This window comes from Ailuropoda melanoleuca, chromosome 1 (genome assembly GCF_002007445.2).
Source record: "Ailuropoda melanoleuca isolate Jingjing chromosome 1, ASM200744v2, whole genome shotgun sequence".
In the NCBI taxonomy this organism is placed as follows: Eukaryota; Metazoa; Chordata; class Mammalia; order Carnivora; family Ursidae; genus Ailuropoda; species Ailuropoda melanoleuca.
The window spans coordinates 199288027-199305423 of record NC_048218.1 but is presented as its reverse complement, the minus strand read 5'-3'; the positions used below and the strand labels follow the sequence as shown (position 1 = coordinate 199305423).

Genomic DNA, 17397 nt, shown 5'->3' with positions numbered 1-17397 from the left:
TATCATTTCCAAAAGGTGTATATTTAAAGATATGCTGCATTTTTAAAAGAAGTCTAAATCTCTCCCCACCCTCTGCCCCCAATAAATGAATATACGTGATCCTCCTTTAATAGATATATTTTTCATTTCACTAACTTAGGATCAACCACAGGTTTGTCTGCCACCCCACCTGCCTCATTGCCTGGCTCACTCACTAATGTGAAAGCATTACAGAAATCTCCAGGACCTCAGCGGGAAAGGAAATCATCTTCATCCTCAGAAGATAGGAATCGAATGGTAAGAATGTGTGATACCTTTTTTCCTCTAAGTTCTTTTGTTTTACAAGTCATAGCTAAATGTAATGTCACCTTTTAGATTATATGATAGTGATATATGATACGTCAGTATGTGACTCAGAATTCCCTTAATGAAGTAAATATAAGAGCTGATAGTTTTTTGCTTAAAGCATTCCCACACACTGATTTTTGCTCTCTCCCTTTTTTGTTTGCTTTGGCTTGACTTTTGCACAAATTTTATCAAGAAAACACTTGGTAGACGGGATTCAAGTGATGATTGGGAGATTCCTGATGGGCAGATCACAGTGGGACAGAGAATTGGATCCGGGTCATTTGGGACAGTCTACAAGGGAAAGTGGCATGGTATGTATGTAATACAGTGATACACAAGTTAAAACAGGACATGTTTAACAACTTCTGTAGAAAAATATCAAAGGGAATATTTACTCTTTGCATCATTAAGCTATTTTGATGAGATTCAAGAGTCCTCTAAAGGGTTTCTAACAAAAATTATGGGAAATAAAAACTGGATTCACAGCAACCAGGACTCTTATCATTAGAGTAATAATTTTTAAAGATGGCAATTCTCTAGGAGAGCTATACCCCAAGATTTTTTTTCTTTTAGAAGTCTTTTTGCTGATTTTCTTTGTATTATAAACCATAAGTAAACATTGAAGTGTACTTACCAAAGGAAGAAATAGCCAGTAAACATATTAAAATGTTTGGCCTCACTCGTTATCAAAGAATTGCAAAATCAAAAACTAGAAATCATTGTTTGCTTCTCAAGTGGACAGATTTTTTTTTAAGATTTTATTTATTTCTGAGAGAGAGCATGAGCAGGGGAAGGGGCAGAGGGAGAGGGAGAAGCAGACTCCCTGCTGAGCAAGGAGCCAGACATGGGACTCTATTGCAGGAGCCTGGGATCATGACCTAAGCCACCCAGGCATCCCCAAATATATTTTTTTAAATTGACCATGTTTATAGCTGTGATTGTAACACTGCTGGTAGGAAAATAAATTGTTAAAAATTTTCTGGAAGGCAATTTGTCAATATGCATGTTGAGCTAACAATTCCGTTTGTAGAACTACAGTCAATTGGGCTGAAACAAACGTGTGTATGCAAGTATATTCATTAGAGATTTAATATTAATGAAAAATGGAAATAAACTTACCTGTTCATCAATAGAGGACAGAATAAATTGATAATCTCCGTATATGACTATACAGACATGAAATAGTATGAATGATCTGTATTTGTTGATACAGAAAGGTATCCATGGTATATTGAATTTTACAAAGCAGCATGTGTAATACTTCATATTATGATACTACCTAGAAATAAATATCTAACATAAAATTAAAAATGACCATCAGTATTTTAGTATATATCTTTTTAGGTGATCTTTTCATATGTATTGATAAATATTCACATTACATACATATAAAAACCTAATAGGATATATATCAGTATGTTAATAATGGTCATTTCTGAGTCACAGTTTATAAGAGATTTTAATTTTTTTCTTTGTGTGTTCAAAATATTTTTCACTATATTACTTTGATAATCAGGAAAATTCAATAATTATATCAAAGTATAATATATTTGCCAAAAAGTGCAAGATTCATCTGTATTATTGTGTGTGGTTGTAGGTCATTCTCTATGTAGTATTCATTGTGTGACTATACCATGATTTTTTTTTTGCTGTCTACTGTATGATGAGCATTTGAATAGTTTCCAGTTGGGGGCTATTACAAATACTGCTGCTGTGAATATTCTTAGTATGTGTTGTTTGGTGAATATGTATTCCATTTTTGCTGAGTATGTACCTAGGAAAGAATTGTGGGACCACTGGATATACATATGTTCAGTTTTAGTAGCTGCTGCCAGAAGTGTTTCAAGTGGTTGTACCATTTCACACATCCACTGGCAATGTGTAAGAGTTCTACCTATGAAATTTTTTTTTAATTACAATTTGAATAATTTTCCTAAGCAAAAGCAGGTGATCCATGGATTTCAAAAACATGTTAAGTACTCTGATAAAGAAATTTTACAGTTTTCTCTTTCAGCCGTGCTTCACTGGGCCTGTCATTTGTAGTTTTAGCATTTAGTTAATAAAAGCATCTGGTTTAGTATTGTTAAATAAACAGGAAAATACCACGGGTGCTTAATTGGTTAAACTAAATTTCCACGGGAAAAACAACTTTGGCTATTTTTTTGGATTGGTGTTTTGAAATACTATTATAGGAGTATCGTTGTTCACTTAGCTTTTATCCTTGGAAAATTAATGCATTTTTCTGGGGTGCCTGGGTGGCTCAGTCGTTAAGCGCCTGCCTTCGGCCCAGGGCATGATCCCAGGGTCCTGGGATTGAGCCCTGAATCGGGCTCCCTGCTCTGCCAGGAGCCTGCTTCTTCCTCTCCCACTCCCCCTGCTTGTGTTCCCTCTCTCACTGGCTATCTCTCTCTCTGTCAAATAAATAAATAAAATCTTTAAAAAGAAAAAAATATCAGTAAATCTTTAAAAAAAATGCATTTTTGGAAGTTACGATATCATTTATTTGCACTTCAGTAATGGTGTGGATTTAAGGCCATGGTAATTAGTGAAAATACCCAACAGTTCTTTAATATTTTTTAAGTTTAAAAAATTGGAATGACATTTGGAATGACAATTCTTTTTTAGGTGATGTGGCAGTGAAAATGTTGAATGTGACAGCACCCACACCTCAGCAGTTACAGGCCTTCAAAAATGAAGTAGGAGTACTCAGGTGAGCCTGTGTGAATTCCTGTTTTCCAGAGAAGTTATCTTCATCTTCTCTTTCCCAGTAACAGCTGCTGGTGGCTTTACAGGTTTACTAAAAGTGGATAAAATGGAGCTTGTCTGAGTATATTTTGTCTTTAACCATATTCTTTAAATGGTGTACAATATTATGAGGTGTAACTGATGGAAAAATTAATCCTAGAGTAAATTAATAGAAATACAGTATTCTGATCATGGGAGATCATATCACCACTTAGTGAAATAATACTCTCAAAATTCTAAACTTACCAGAACACATTTAAAGATTGTGTCAAGCCCTGGAACTTGAGAAACATTAACAAACTAAAGTATATCCAAGGACAACATAGAGGAGGAGTATTCTGCTACTATAACTTAGGGGAAAAACAGTCAGCAGAACTGAGGATATTTGGATTCATTGAAGGCCATTATGTTCTAGAGGGTACCAACTTACTCTGTTTTATTCCAGAGAGCAGAACAGGGAAGCCAGTGGTGGAAGTTGTAGGGAAATGATTTTTTCTCAACCCCAGAGAACTTTCTAAGACTAGAACCACTTAAGAAACCAAAAAAAAAAAACGGGAATGGGGGAAGTAAGCTACAATCTCAGTGATGAACTTCACATAATTGAAGGTATTTAAGCAACCTCCAGTTGCCTGTCTGTGAGGTATATTAAAATTTAAGACCTTTCTGAAAGGGGTAGGATATTAGACTAGACAATTCCTAAAGTCATTTCTTAATGTATCCTTCCATTGTCTTTTTTTTTTTTAGATTTATTTATTTATTTTAGAGAGAGCATGCGCACATGTGAGTGGGAGGAGGGGCAGAGGGAGAGAATCTCAAGCAGACTCCCTGCTGAGCATAGAGCCGGAGGCGGGGCTCCATCTCACTACCCTGAGATCATGACCTGAGCTAGAACCAAGAGTCAAATGCTTAACAGACTGAGCTAACCAGGCAGTCCTCCGTTGTCTGTTTTAAAATACTTTTTTTCTAACAACATCTTACTGATAATTCATCTGCTTTGGCCCACCTTTTAAAGATTTGCTGAAGTTTATCAACCTTTACTATTTACTGACATTTTTCCTTTTACAGGAAAACTCGACATGTGAATATCCTACTCTTCATGGGCTATTCAACAAAGCCCCAACTAGCTATTGTTACCCAGTGGTGTGAGGGCTCCAGCTTATATCACCATCTCCACATCATTGAGACCAAATTTGAGATGATCAAGCTTATAGATATTGCACGGCAGACTGCACAGGGCATGGAGTAAGTTCCATTCTGTTCAATCTCTTATAAAATATTTTGAAGACCACTGATGGTATTTTAAAGGTTTTAGCTAGTATTCTTTTGGGTTGCTTTTTAAATTACTGTCTAGTAACATATGGACACTTTTAACTAATGGCTAACAATATGATATTAAGAAATTAAATAGTATCTGTCTAGTACACTCTTCAAAAACATGTATCAGGTGTTTGATAGCAAATACGTGACTGCAAATTTATGTTTAGCATGCAGTGATTTAGCAGTAAAGGTTCAGAAAACAAAACAAACCAAAAAAAAAAAAAAAAAATCCCTACTGAGAAGTCATTAACAGTTACTGAAGTGTACAAAATGATTGTTAAGTTATCCTCAAATTATTTTCTCCATGTATCAGTATTTATTATTACAAAATGGTCATCTGAGTGAAATAAAGTTAAATGAAAATCTTAGGGATTCCAAGCTGAATTGTTCATATCTATTGAATTTTGCTATGTAATTTAAAAGATCAGAGGTTATTTGAATAGAATTTATCATCAGTCAAAATGAACCAACTGGGAAGGATAAATTTTGAATCCAACTCTTAAGTACAAATGAAGAGATAAATCAAAAGGTAAAACTTAATAAATTTTGAAAGAACTTAGGTGAAAAATTTTAAATGAGTAAAATACAAGTTTGAAAGTTCATGTTTAAAAATATGTATCTTAAATTTACATTTTATAGTATACAAATAGCTTTCACACACATAGATCATTATGTCATTTAATCTTTATAATGCTTTTATAAGTACATATTTTTATTTGCTTTTACGGATAAGGAAACTCAGGCTTTTAAATGACTGTCTAAGGCTGGACATTTAATAAGCAGCAGCAAAGGTGTTTAAGCCAGAATCTGACTCCCAAGCATTATTCTTTCCCCATATTCATTATGTTACTTTTATATTTTAAAATTAAAATGAAAAGGTAAAAATGTGGGGCGCCTGGGTGGCACGTGGTTAAGCGTCTGCCTTCGGCTCAGGGCGTGATCCCGGCGTTACGGGATCGAGCCCCACATCAGGCTCCTCCGCTGAGCCTGCTTCTTCCTCTCCCACTCCCCCTGCTTGTGTTCCCTCTCTCGCTGGCTGTCTCTATCTCTGTCCAATAAATAAATAAAATCTTTAAAAAAAAAAAAAAGGTAAAAATGTATCTATGTACTGACACCTAGAGCTCTTGACTCAAGATCACTTAGAGCAAGTAAACATAGGACCAGGACCCAAAATCAGACCTGGCTCTTATATCTTCCCACTGAACTATCACCCTCTCCGTCTCCAAACTAGGGAATATATCTGTAATTTAGATAGTTTACAAGCCTGTGTTCAGCCAACATGCTTATTGCAGCAAATGATTACCTATTCAGTAACAGTCCCACTTGTCCATTAGGCTCAAAACAATCTTCAGCCTTTCATAAAAGTTAGAATCTGAATCTGTTCAAATCTGAAAGGTATATTAAACTTTTGTAGAGAATAAACCATGGCAAAAATAGTAAACGTTGATAGAAATAAAAGCTTATTCTGCTCCCATCCCCACCAGTCTCTTTGCTTTCTTCAGCAAGCCAAGCCTGCTCCCTCCTCATAGCCTTTGTACTTGTTATTTTTCTCTTTGGGATACTCCATCCACAAATATCCATAGAACTTCTCCCTTATGTCTCTGTTCACATGGCACCTTTTGAAAGAAGACTTCTTGGGGCGCCTGGGTGGCTCAGTTGCTTAAGCGCCCAACTCTTGATCTCAGCTCAGGTCTTGACCTCAGAGTCATGAGTTCAAGCCCCATGTTGGGCTCCATGCTAGGCGTGGAGCCTACTTAAAAAAATAAAAGAAGCCTTCTGTCATCACCTTATATAACTAGTGTTGCTGCCCCACCTATGTCATTTTTCACTTCCGTCTCCTTTTTTTTTTTTTTTTTTAACACAGCTCTATAGTTGTTTATTGTCTGTTACCCCACTAGAATACAAGCTGTATGAGATCAGAGGCTTTGTTTTGCTCATCGTTTTATCCCTAATGCCTAGGACAGGGCCTGGCCTATATTAGGTACTCAATACATATCTATTAAAGAATGAAAGAATGATTACACATAACCACATATTATTGGTAGGTTTACCTTCTGAAAGAGAGAGAAGCCCAGATCTTTCTCATATCAAAACAGAAGTGTCGGGGCGCCTGGGTGGCTCAGTCGGTTAAGTGACTGCCTTCGGCTCAGGTCATGATCCCAGCCAGGGTCCTGGGATCGAGCCCCATGTCGAGCTCCCTGCTCAGTGAGGAGACTGCTTCTCCCTCTGTTCCTACCCCAACTTGTGCTCTCTCTCTATCAAATAATTAAATAAAATCTTAAAAAATAAAGACATCTCTAGGAAAGGGAAAATAGTCAAAGAATAATGAAAGAATAACAAAGGGGAAAGGCTTTTGCTATAAACAGAAGCAACAAAGAACAGTACTAGAAATTGTGAGGGGGGCAGTGAAGTGCCAGGATTGATAAAGACAAGAAGTGACCATAGAGAGAACATTATCAAAATGGAGTAGCTCTGTAGTCTGGGGAAAAGTCAGTGAAGAGGCAACATGTTCCCATTGCTTTACAGTCTGGGTTCTGTAAGCATAACCTTGGCATCTGTCTACTCCAAAATACTTGGCTTACATTTTTAGGTAACTAACTATATAATGAGTATATCTGGATATGAATGCAGATCATTTTATCAGTTTAGCCTAGATTTAATAGCTAAAAATTATTAATAGTAAATTTTAAGGCTTCTAGCAAGAGATGTTTTTATTACCAGCTTTAACCAAAGAAGATACAGTTCCTATTTTTCTTTTCTGTTCTTAATAAGACAATAACACACAACTGGTTGAATATATTAACACATCTTTAGTTTCCAAAGGCTTTGGAAGATGTGGGTTTTCAGTTAAAGTGACAGATTTTTGCTGTCTCTTGAAACTCCACTAAAACAATAATCAAGAATTTTTTTTAAGCACGAACATATAAAGATGGAGACAACAGAGAGGAACGAAACAAAAACAACATTTTGAAAGCCAGAAAGTAGATGGAGAAGTGGTAATGGACTTAATACCCCTAAAAAAGCTCAATCCCTAGTTGGCAGTGGGGAAATGAAAACCAGCCTGATTTATACCATGGATTCCTCAGAAGTCTCAGGAATTGGCAGTGCCAGATATCTTCAGAAAAGGGAAGGTCCATAAGTGAGAAAGCATATCTGATCATCTCTGAATCCTGTCTCCTGCTCTGTGTCACTGGGTGACTGCCTCATCCCTTCCCTGGCAATAGACTTTTCTTCTCTGGAGAGAGGAAAGCCAGTTATGTCTGGACTGGGGACTTGCACATGGATATTTGACCAGAAACGGGGACTGAGCGACTGCTTCCTGAAGGGTGAATGAAGAGTTCCCCAGCACTCTCTTTTCAGTGATTCTCAGAATGCTGGCAGTCAAACCTTCTCCTTTGGGCAAGAGATTGGAAGAGTCTTCTCTGAGGAAACTTACCAGCCAAGAGGAAAAACCCAGAGATAGTGACATCAGGGATTCCACCTAGATCACTGTACAGGAAAGTTCAAAAACAAGAAGCCCATCTGTACGCTCAAACCTTTCAGACAGTTTGTTGGACCTTCACTTAGTTTGACTAAGACATTATCTCTAGATCCTCAAACATCAGATGTTAAAGTCTCCAATGCCAGTGACAGAGACCAAAACAAATAGGAGTTAAAAAGGCAGCTAGGAATAAACAAACACAATACAAGGAGCAGAGATGTCCCTCTACCCCAAAAACTGTTTCCTCAAAGATAAAAAGAAGAGTTTTTATTCATAAAGCAAGAACAGATGGTTTATAAGGAACATTGGGATAATAAAAACAACAGCAACAATGTTAAAATGTTGATATTGTAGTCTAGTGCAAATTATATGCTTTGCAGTTATTTAAACTTTTAAATGTCGATCCCTCCTTCCCTGTCCTCCACCATCATTTCACAAAGGACAGAGCAAGCTAGATGTAGCTAACCTATAAGTCCATACACTATTTAAATAGCTGCCTAATAATGTACTTTTTTGCAAAGCCCTCATTCAAAATAGTCTGCTTCCTGATTGTTTTCCATATGTTGTTGATCTTTTCTGATTCCTCTCTAAAATGTATTTTGAAGTCAGAGGGTATAAGCAGAATAAGAATATACTAAGTCATTGTAAAAGGTGCTGGTGTTACAGTCATTCATAGTATAAAACATTCAGTAATTAGGAAAGTTTTGAATCATTGGGAGTTTCAAATGTGTCACCTTCATTAGATTACAGGATATAAGCAGATGCATGACATCTTTGTGGTTTTGTCTTCTTTACTTAGTGAAGGATCATTTCTGATTCCTAGGTTTCCCTATAGATGGCAGAGCTGTTCTCATGGTAGATAATGAGAGTCCCACTCTTGAGGAATCAGTGTCAAAATAGTATGTTTATCATCTTCTCACCTGACAGTCGTTGATTCAGCCTAAGGGCCAAGGTGTTTTAAGAATATTGTTACTAAAGAAATTTCAGGAATGGTCAATTTGTCATGCCATTTCTTTGCAGGACTTTTAATTTTAGTATAATATTTGTGGTATAATTTTTAATTTAGTTCTGTCAGAAAATTTACTAAATGTTAAATCAAGACAAAGTTGTGGTCTGTTGTTATACACACAAAAGTGTTATATTCTGAAGAAAGATAAAAAATAATTTGGGGATAAATCCTCACGATTTACTTTTTTTAAATAATGAAGAATATGCCTTCCTTACTTAAACCTAACTGAAAGAAAGATAGAAGAATAGAGTAAAGCTGTAAAGATGGTGAACGTGTATTAATGATTGAAAACAATTCCAGTTGATCAAAGAATATAATGAACGTGATTTTCCAGTGCATAAGAACAGTAACAGGAAAGAGGATACTAATAATTAGAAAAATACAAACTAAAACAAAGAAGCACTATTTTTTACCCACTGGAATTGGCAAAATACCTACATTCTGACAAAATCACATGTTGGTTAAGATTGGGGGACTTGCTTCCTGGCACACACCTCCTGCAGCCGGCCCTGCTGGGGGCGCTTCAGAAGTAGTTGTCAAAGTGGAAACTACCTGGCCTGCCCCCACGAAATACCAGCTTTTGTTCTAAAAAAGATGTGTATAGGAAGAGATGTATCACAGGAAAATATGTCATAGTGAAAAATTTGGGAGCATAAATGTCCATCAGAGGACTTGGATAAATAAAATATTGCAGAAATGAATACAGCAGAAACGAATCACATATTTATCAGTATCAGCTTTAAAGTATAGTGTCAAGTGAGAAAAGCAAGCTAAAGCGTGAGACCACTTAAAATTTTAAAAACAGGGGCGCCTGGGTGGCACAGCGGTTTAGCGTCTGCCTTCGACTCAGGGCATGATCCCGGCGTTCTGGGATCGAGCCCCACATCAGGCTCCTCCGCTATGAGCCTGCTTCTTCCTCTCCCACTCCCCCTGCTTGTGTTCCCCTCTCTCGCTGGCTGTCTCTCTGTCAAATAAATAAAATCTTTTTTAAAAATTAATTAATTAAAAAAATAAAAACAAAACATTTTACATATATATGTATATATTTTAGAAGTGGTATATATATGTATGCAGAAGTATTAAAAGAAGGATTAGCAGACACAGACCAATTTGGTCGTAATTGTCTGCAAGAATGACAAAAGGTCAGGATGGGGACAGCTATCAAGGAGAGAAGGGCTTTAGCTTTACCTATAACATTCTGATTGTTTCTTTTTTTTTTTTAAAGATTTTATTTATTTATTCCACAGAGATAGAGACAGCCAGCGAGAGAGGGAACACAAGCAGGGGGAGTGAGAGAGGAAGAAGCAGGCTCATAGCAGAGGAGCCTGACGTGGGGCTCGATCCCATAACGCCGGGATCACGCCCTGAGCCGAAGGCAGACGCTTAACCGCTGTGCCACCCAGGCGCCCCTGTTTCTATCTTTTAATAAAAAAAAAAGACTCCATGGTTGTGTTTTACTTTCATAACTTGTTTATAAGTATAAACTTTGAAAAAAGACCGATGTGTAAAAATTTTAACTGGATTGATTATGGTGAGAAATATGAGTGATTGCTACAGTGATTGCCTTTGTTACAGTTTTTCTTAATTTCAAAATAAAGGTTATTATAGGGAAATACCTAGTCACTGTAGAACACTCAGAAAATATATCTTTACTGGTCAATAAGTATGTTATGACCTCAGCTCTGCTACATAACTTACTCTCCCCCTCTGTTTTTTACACCAAGTGTTCTGTGGTTTTTATATACATGTGGTAATGAATTTAGCAGGTATTTCCTATGTTCCAACATTGTTCTGTGTACTTTATTTGTACTACCTCATGTAATCCTCAGCAGCCCTGTGAGGTACATCCCTATTATTATCCCCATTTACTTACAAAGAAAGTATGGTTTAGAAAGATCGTGTAACTTGCCCCTGACACTTTGGCTCCAGGGTATACTCCTTTACACCTTGCTGCTTCTCCATTTTAGTCAATCCTTTCAACACCTCAAATGGGCCCTTAATGTAATACAGCAACCATACTTCTTTTTTTTTTTAGATTGTTTGTTCTTCCTCTCTCCTAGACAATGTCCTGCCTCCTCTATCCTCAAACCTTCAATGCCTCTCCTCCCAGAGAAGTCAGCTGTTTTTGCTTGCCGTTTCATTGAGAAAATCAGCAGCACCCACCACATCTGCCCACCCACCTATATTCATGCTCAGCTTTTCTGGCTTATTAATAAGAGTGAAAGCTATCCCTTGCATTTAGTGTGCTAGATCCCCATCTTCTTTCCCTTACTCACTGCCATCTTTTGAGTAAATCTCCCCTATTCATCTTCAGATTTTCCTTTTCTACTGGATTTTCTCCAATTTAAAAAATCTTTCTTGGAGTGCCTGGTTGGCTCAGTTGGAAGTGCATGCAACTCTTGATCTCAGGGTCGTGAGTTCAGGTCTCATGCTAGGTGTAGAGATTACTCAAATAAATGAATAAATAAAAACTTTTAAAACATAAAATAAAAATCTTTCTTATAGTGCGTATTTGGCAGAATGTTGACAGCTGTTGAATCTAGGTGGAGAGCAGCATAGGGTGATTATTGTACTGTCCTTTTCAGTCTTTATGCTTAAAAATTTGACAATAAAAAAGTTGTGGAGGCCCCTTCTTTGATTCCACTTCCCCCTCAAGCTATCACCTCATTCTTCTCTTGACAGTAAAACTTTTCAGAAGAGTTGTTGATATTCACTCTATAATTTCTCTTCTCCCCTTTTATCTTGGACCGCACTCCAGTCAGGCCTTTGCCCCTATACTCCACTGATATACCTCTCAGTAGACAAGTGGTTAGATTCACAGTCCTCCATCTGTTTGTACTGTGGTTGATCACGCCCTTCTCCAATGAAACTCATCCTTAATCCTTTGTTACTCAGAATCTGGTCTGACTAGCATCTGTACCACCTCAGAGCCTTTTAGAAATGCTGAGTTTTAGGTGCCACCCCAGATCGGAGAATTGGAGACTATATTTTAACAAAATCCCTAAATGCTTTGTATGCATGTTAAAATTTGAGAAGCACTGCTTTAAAGTGTGTTCTCCTGGTTTTCCTTCTCATCCAGTTCTTCCTCAACTCTTTAACCTCTCTAAATATTGGAACCCTCCAGGAATCTCCATTCCCTTGGTTATCTCATCCAGTTTCATGGCTTGAAATACAATTTAATTACCATTTATATGCCAGTCTCCAGCCACTTCGATTGTCTAATGAAATTCTCAAATTTAGTATGTCTCCTACTGAGGACCTGACCTTTTTCCTCAAGCCTGCTCTTCCTGCTTTCCTTTCATCTCAGTAACTGGCAGCTCTGTTCTGTCAGCTGCTTATGTCTACATTTTGTAGTTATCTTTGACTCCTCTCTTTTTCCCACACCATACAACCAATCTGTTATAAACTCCTGTTCCCTCTGTTGTTGTTGTTGTTCTTTAAGATTTTTTATTTTATTTATTTACTTGACAGAGAGAGCACAAGCAAGCAGGGGGAGCAGCAGGCAGAGGGAGAGGGAGAAGCAGGATCCCTGCTGAGCAGAGAGCCTGACGTGGGGCTGGATCCCAGGACCCCGGGATCATGACCCGAACCTAAGGCAGATGCCTAACCGACTGAGCCACCCAGGCACCCCTCACTCCGTCTTTTAAAGTATATCTAGAATTTTACAAGTTCTCATCACCTATTCTGCTATTCACCCTGATGGAAGCCATCATTATCTCTTGTCTGGATTAGTGCCCTGCTTCCTCCCTTACCCATCTTCAGTTTATTCTCCACACAGTACCCAGAATGGTCTTTTGGGGACTTAGCTCAGATTATGTTGCTCCTCTCCCCTTCCAGTGTCTCACATTTCACTCAGAAAGAAAGTCAAAGTCCTTACAATAGTACTTCCTCAAAGTAATCACCACCACAACCCCCCCCCCACTTTCTTACTACCTCTCTCAATTCTTTTATTTCTCTTTGCCCTCTTGCCATTATTAGAGTATGGGCCCTGCCTTAGGGTCTTGCCTTTGCTAGTTCCTTTGCCTGCTGTACTGTTATCCCATATCAGCGTGACTCTTTCCCTCCTCTCCTTCTAGTCTTTAATCAAAAGGTCCCTTGAAAAGAAGCCCTCCCTGCCCTAAAATTACAACCCCCTGCAACCCAACATTTCCTGTCCCCACTTATAGAATACTATATATTCTGCTAATTTATCTTTTTTCTTTTCTGTCTTCTGTACTAAATGTAAGCACTTCGGGGTGGGTATTTTCTGCTTTATCTCCAAGACTTAGAACAGTTGTTGCTTAGCACTCAGGGGGCTTTCTCTGAACATGTGTTAAAAGAAAGAACCCCTTCAAGATCATTATTACCTCCGTTTTTTTTTAGGTTAGGAATGTAAATCTAAGAAGGGTTGTGTAATGTGCCCAAGGTCATATGGCTAGTAAGTGATGTAGTTGGAATTTGAACCCAAGTCTTGTTGGGTTGCTCAAAACCCATGCCCTTTCCACTACGCCTCTCTGGTTATGTCATTTAAGTCTTTTTGGCTCTGGTTTTCCCATCAACGTAAGTAGACTTACTGCCTTTTGCTTGCCTCACAAAAAAACATGAAGGTTATGAAACTCAATGATGCAGAAATATCCTGAAAACTTTAAAATGCTGTATGTGTACATGAGGGTGGTGGAAATTGTTTTCTTTTAGAAGTTTCATAGTTTTTGCTTTTAGTTTAGGTCTCAAATCCACTTCAGATTGGTTTTTGTGTTTGGAATGAGGTAAGGGTTGAGGATTTTTTCCTCCATATTTTTTCCCAGCAATATTTGTTAAAATGACTATCCTTTCCTCCATTGAGCTACCTTGCTCTTATAAATAAATAAATATTATGCTTCTGATTTTGGACTTGTGAATGTTTGAGGTGAATTTTTTTTAAAAAGTAACATGGTGTTTTCGTGTGTGTGTGTGTGTGTTTAAGGATTTATTTATTTATTTGAACAAGTGAGCAAAAGTGAGGGAGAGAGAGAGAGCACAAGCAGGGGGAGAGGCAGAGGGAGAGGGAGACGCAGGCTCCCCACTGAGTAGGAAGCCCAATCAGGCCAATGGTAGATGCTTAACCAGCTGAGCCACCCAGGCACCCAACATGGTTTTTGATATTGCATGTTTATAATACATTCTCCCTCTCTCTCTCTCTCTTTTCTCTCTCTCTCTTCTTTTTTTTTTTTATTTAGGCCAGTGTTTTACTTTAGAAGATCTGATTTTCCAAAGGGGGATTATACCCTCTCTAATGCAGATCCCAGCTAGGAAACAAAAAGACATGGAAACATCATATTTGTCAATTAGGAGATTCAATATTGTTAAGATGTTATCCTTCCCAAATTGATCTGTAGACTCATTGTGATTCCAGTCAAAATCTTAGCAGGCTTTGTTCGAGAAATTGACCAGTAGATCATAAAATGTATATGGAAATGCAATGACTAGAATAGTCAAGTCAATTTTGAAAAAGTTGAAGGACTTCTCGTGTTAGATTTCAAAACTTGATATAAAGCCACTGTAATCAAGACCATGTGATATTGGCATAAGAATAGGCGTATAAATCAAAAAACAGAATAGAAAACCTAGAAATATATCCATAGGTCTATGTCAGTTGTTTTTTGGGGGGGGTCACTTGTTTTTGTTTTTGTTTTTGTTTTTTTACAAGATACCAAAGCACAATTCATGTGGAAAAGATAGTCCTTTCAAGAAATATTACTAGAACAACTGGACATCCATATAGTATGAATAAATAAACCATTTGCCCTTACGGGACACAAGACATTAATATTAACTTGAAATGGATCAAAAACCAAAAGCTGAAAATCTAAAACTTCTAGAAGAAACATAGGAGAAAATCTTTGTAGCCTAAAGAAAGGCAAAGATTTCTTAGGACACAAAAAGTAAGGATCATATGAGAAAAAAATTCATAAACTGGACTTCATCGAAATTTAAAACTTGCTTTTTGGGGCGCCTGGGTGGCACAGCGGTTAAGCGTCTGCCTTCGGCTCAGGGCGTGATCCCGGCGTTATGGGATCGAGCCCCACATCAGGCTCCTCCGCTATGAGCCTGCTTCTTCATCTCCCACTCCCCCCTGCTTGTGTTCCCTCTCTCGCTGGCTGTCTCTATCTCTGTCGAATAAATAAATAAAATCTTTTAAAAAAAAATAAAATAAAACTTGCTTTTTGGAAGACAGACACTGTTTAAAAAAAAAATGAAAAGACAAGCCACAGATTTGAAGAAAATGTTTGCAAGATACATTATCTAATTAAAAGACTTGTATCTGAACCATATAAAAACTCTTAACTCAGCAATTAGAAAAACCTCCCAGCAAGAAAATGGACAGAAGATTGGAGTACTTGATTAAAAAGGCATAAGAATGGCAAATGACCACATGCAAAGATGCTCACCATCATTAAACATTAGGGAAGGGCAAATTAAAACTAGAAGATACTACTACACACCCACTAGAATGCTTATAATCAAAACCAGCTGTACCGAGTATTGGCAAGTATGCAGGGCAACCAGAACTCTTACACATTGTTGGTAAGGATCTTAAATGGGGTAACCACTTTGGCAGTTTCTTTTAAAGTTAAGATTGCCACATGAGCAAGTCTAATCTTACTTATTTACCCAAAAGTGAAAACATAAGTCAACAACAGAGACTTGTATTTGAATGTTTATAATATCTTACTCAAAATTGCCAGAAAAGAGGAACAATCCAAATGTGCAACAGGTCACTTGTTAAGTTGTGGTATATCCATACCCTGTAATACCGCATGCAGCCAGTGTATGAATCTTAGAATCATGCTGATTAAAAGCCATGGATTTTGTTTATATGAAATTCTAGAAAAGACAAAACTAACCTCTAGTAACAGAAATCGTTATCAGTGGTTGCTGAGCCTAGGAGGGTTTCATTGCAGAAATACATGAAGAAATTTTGGGGGGTGATGGATATTCTTCATGTGGATTGTGGCTGGTCATTATACAAGGGTATATATTTGTCAAAACTCAATCTACATAAAATTGGGTGCATTTTGTGTTGTATACAAATTGTACCTCATAAACTTGGTTTTTTAAAAGTAAAAGAAACTGAGAACTCTAAGTAAAAATAGAATTTAGGCCACTTTGGATCACAACTAGAAAAATATGTGAACTTCACTTCTTAGGGATTTAAACTATTCTGAATGATTATTGACTACAGAGGAGTAGCAGAAAGTCATTCCCTTCAATCTTGCTCACTTTCCACATTGTGATTATGAGGGAAGTAGAGGGCATCAAAGTAGAAGGGAGACTATAATTGAAACTGCTTGGATCAAATCTTGTCACCACCATCATGCATACCAGTCCAGTTGGCTGCTACATTCTCTGTAGGTGTCTGAGGAGAGATTGAGCTTGCTCTGTGAAGTCTGATGAACTTTGTGAAATTGTGTAGTGTTAGTGAAAGAGGACTGAAATGCTCATGTCTATGTGGACCAGTTCTTTGGTTTTAGAAACAATTGAAAATACAAGAAAATCACAGTAAACTTAAGTGAGAGACACTTGGGGCTGTTGTAAATAGACTAGACTGATAAACCAGGCAAATACTATGGCAAATGTAGCTGTACTATTTGAATTATAGCAAGGCATTTGAATGACACTTCTCATGATATTGTTGGGGATAAGATCAAGAGATGCAACATGCATGGAGAATTCAACTAGATTCATAACGTATAGTGATCAGACCTGAAGCTACTAAGCTAGAAGGAGATTTTTGTTTCATTTCTTTCTTGAATATGACGAGCACATTTACAGATAACTTAGACGAGGGCTTCATTAGCATGCTGGTCTTTTAAAACTTATTTTTTAGTGAGAACTAAAATTTTAATAAGCCAGAATGATAGGCCATGTCTACAAAATATGGCATCCAACTCCAAAAAAGAGAGAGATACATATAAATATAAGATGGGGAAACTGTTTTGTAGGAGCAATGCAAGAACAACAACTCTGTAGGGTTGTAACTGAATGCAATTTAAATAGTCAGTACAGTGACTATGGCTGCCATAATAATCACAATAATGGCTGATAAAATTTTTTTAACCCACCATAAAGAAGATGAAAGTGAATTTGATTTTTGTTTTGTTTTTAGATTCCACATATAGCTGTGATCATATGGTATTTGTATTTCTCTGGCATACTTCATTACACATAATGCTCTCGGGGTCCATACATGTGCAAGTAGCAGGATATCCTTTTTTGTGGCTGCCTAATATTCGTCTGTGTGAGTGACATTTTCTTCATTCATTCATGGGCACTATTGTTTCCATGTCTTTGCTATTGTGAATAATGCTGCAATAAACATGAGGATGCAGATGTCTCTTTAAGATCCTGATTTAAATGCTTTTGGATATATACCCGGAAGTGGGATTACTGGATCATATGATAATCCTATTTTCAAGTTTTTTGAGGAACTTGCACAGTTTTCCTTAGTGGCTGCGCCAATTGATGTTCCCTTCATCAGTGCACAGGAGTTCCCGTTTTT

General features: G+C 37.4%; 1 protein-coding gene across 6 annotated transcripts in view; it reads left to right on the top strand.

The window, feature by feature from the left end:
• BRAF (B-Raf proto-oncogene, serine/threonine kinase) overlaps positions 1–17397 on the top strand; it is a 166683-nt gene that overhangs the window by 123810 nt on the left and 25476 nt on the right. For all 6 annotated transcript variants that reach the window (XR_004618970.1, XM_019802239.2, XM_034638190.1 and 3 more), the window contains 4 exons: positions 140–276; positions 521–638; positions 2953–3037; positions 4138–4314. Coding sequence is in view for 5 of the 6 variants with exons in the window: in XM_019802239.2 (XP_019657798.2) it covers positions 140–276; positions 521–638; positions 2953–3037; positions 4138–4314 (517 nt within the window). In the remaining variant the exon portion in view is untranslated. The remainder of the gene's footprint in view (positions 1–139; positions 277–520; positions 639–2952; positions 3038–4137; positions 4315–17397) is intronic.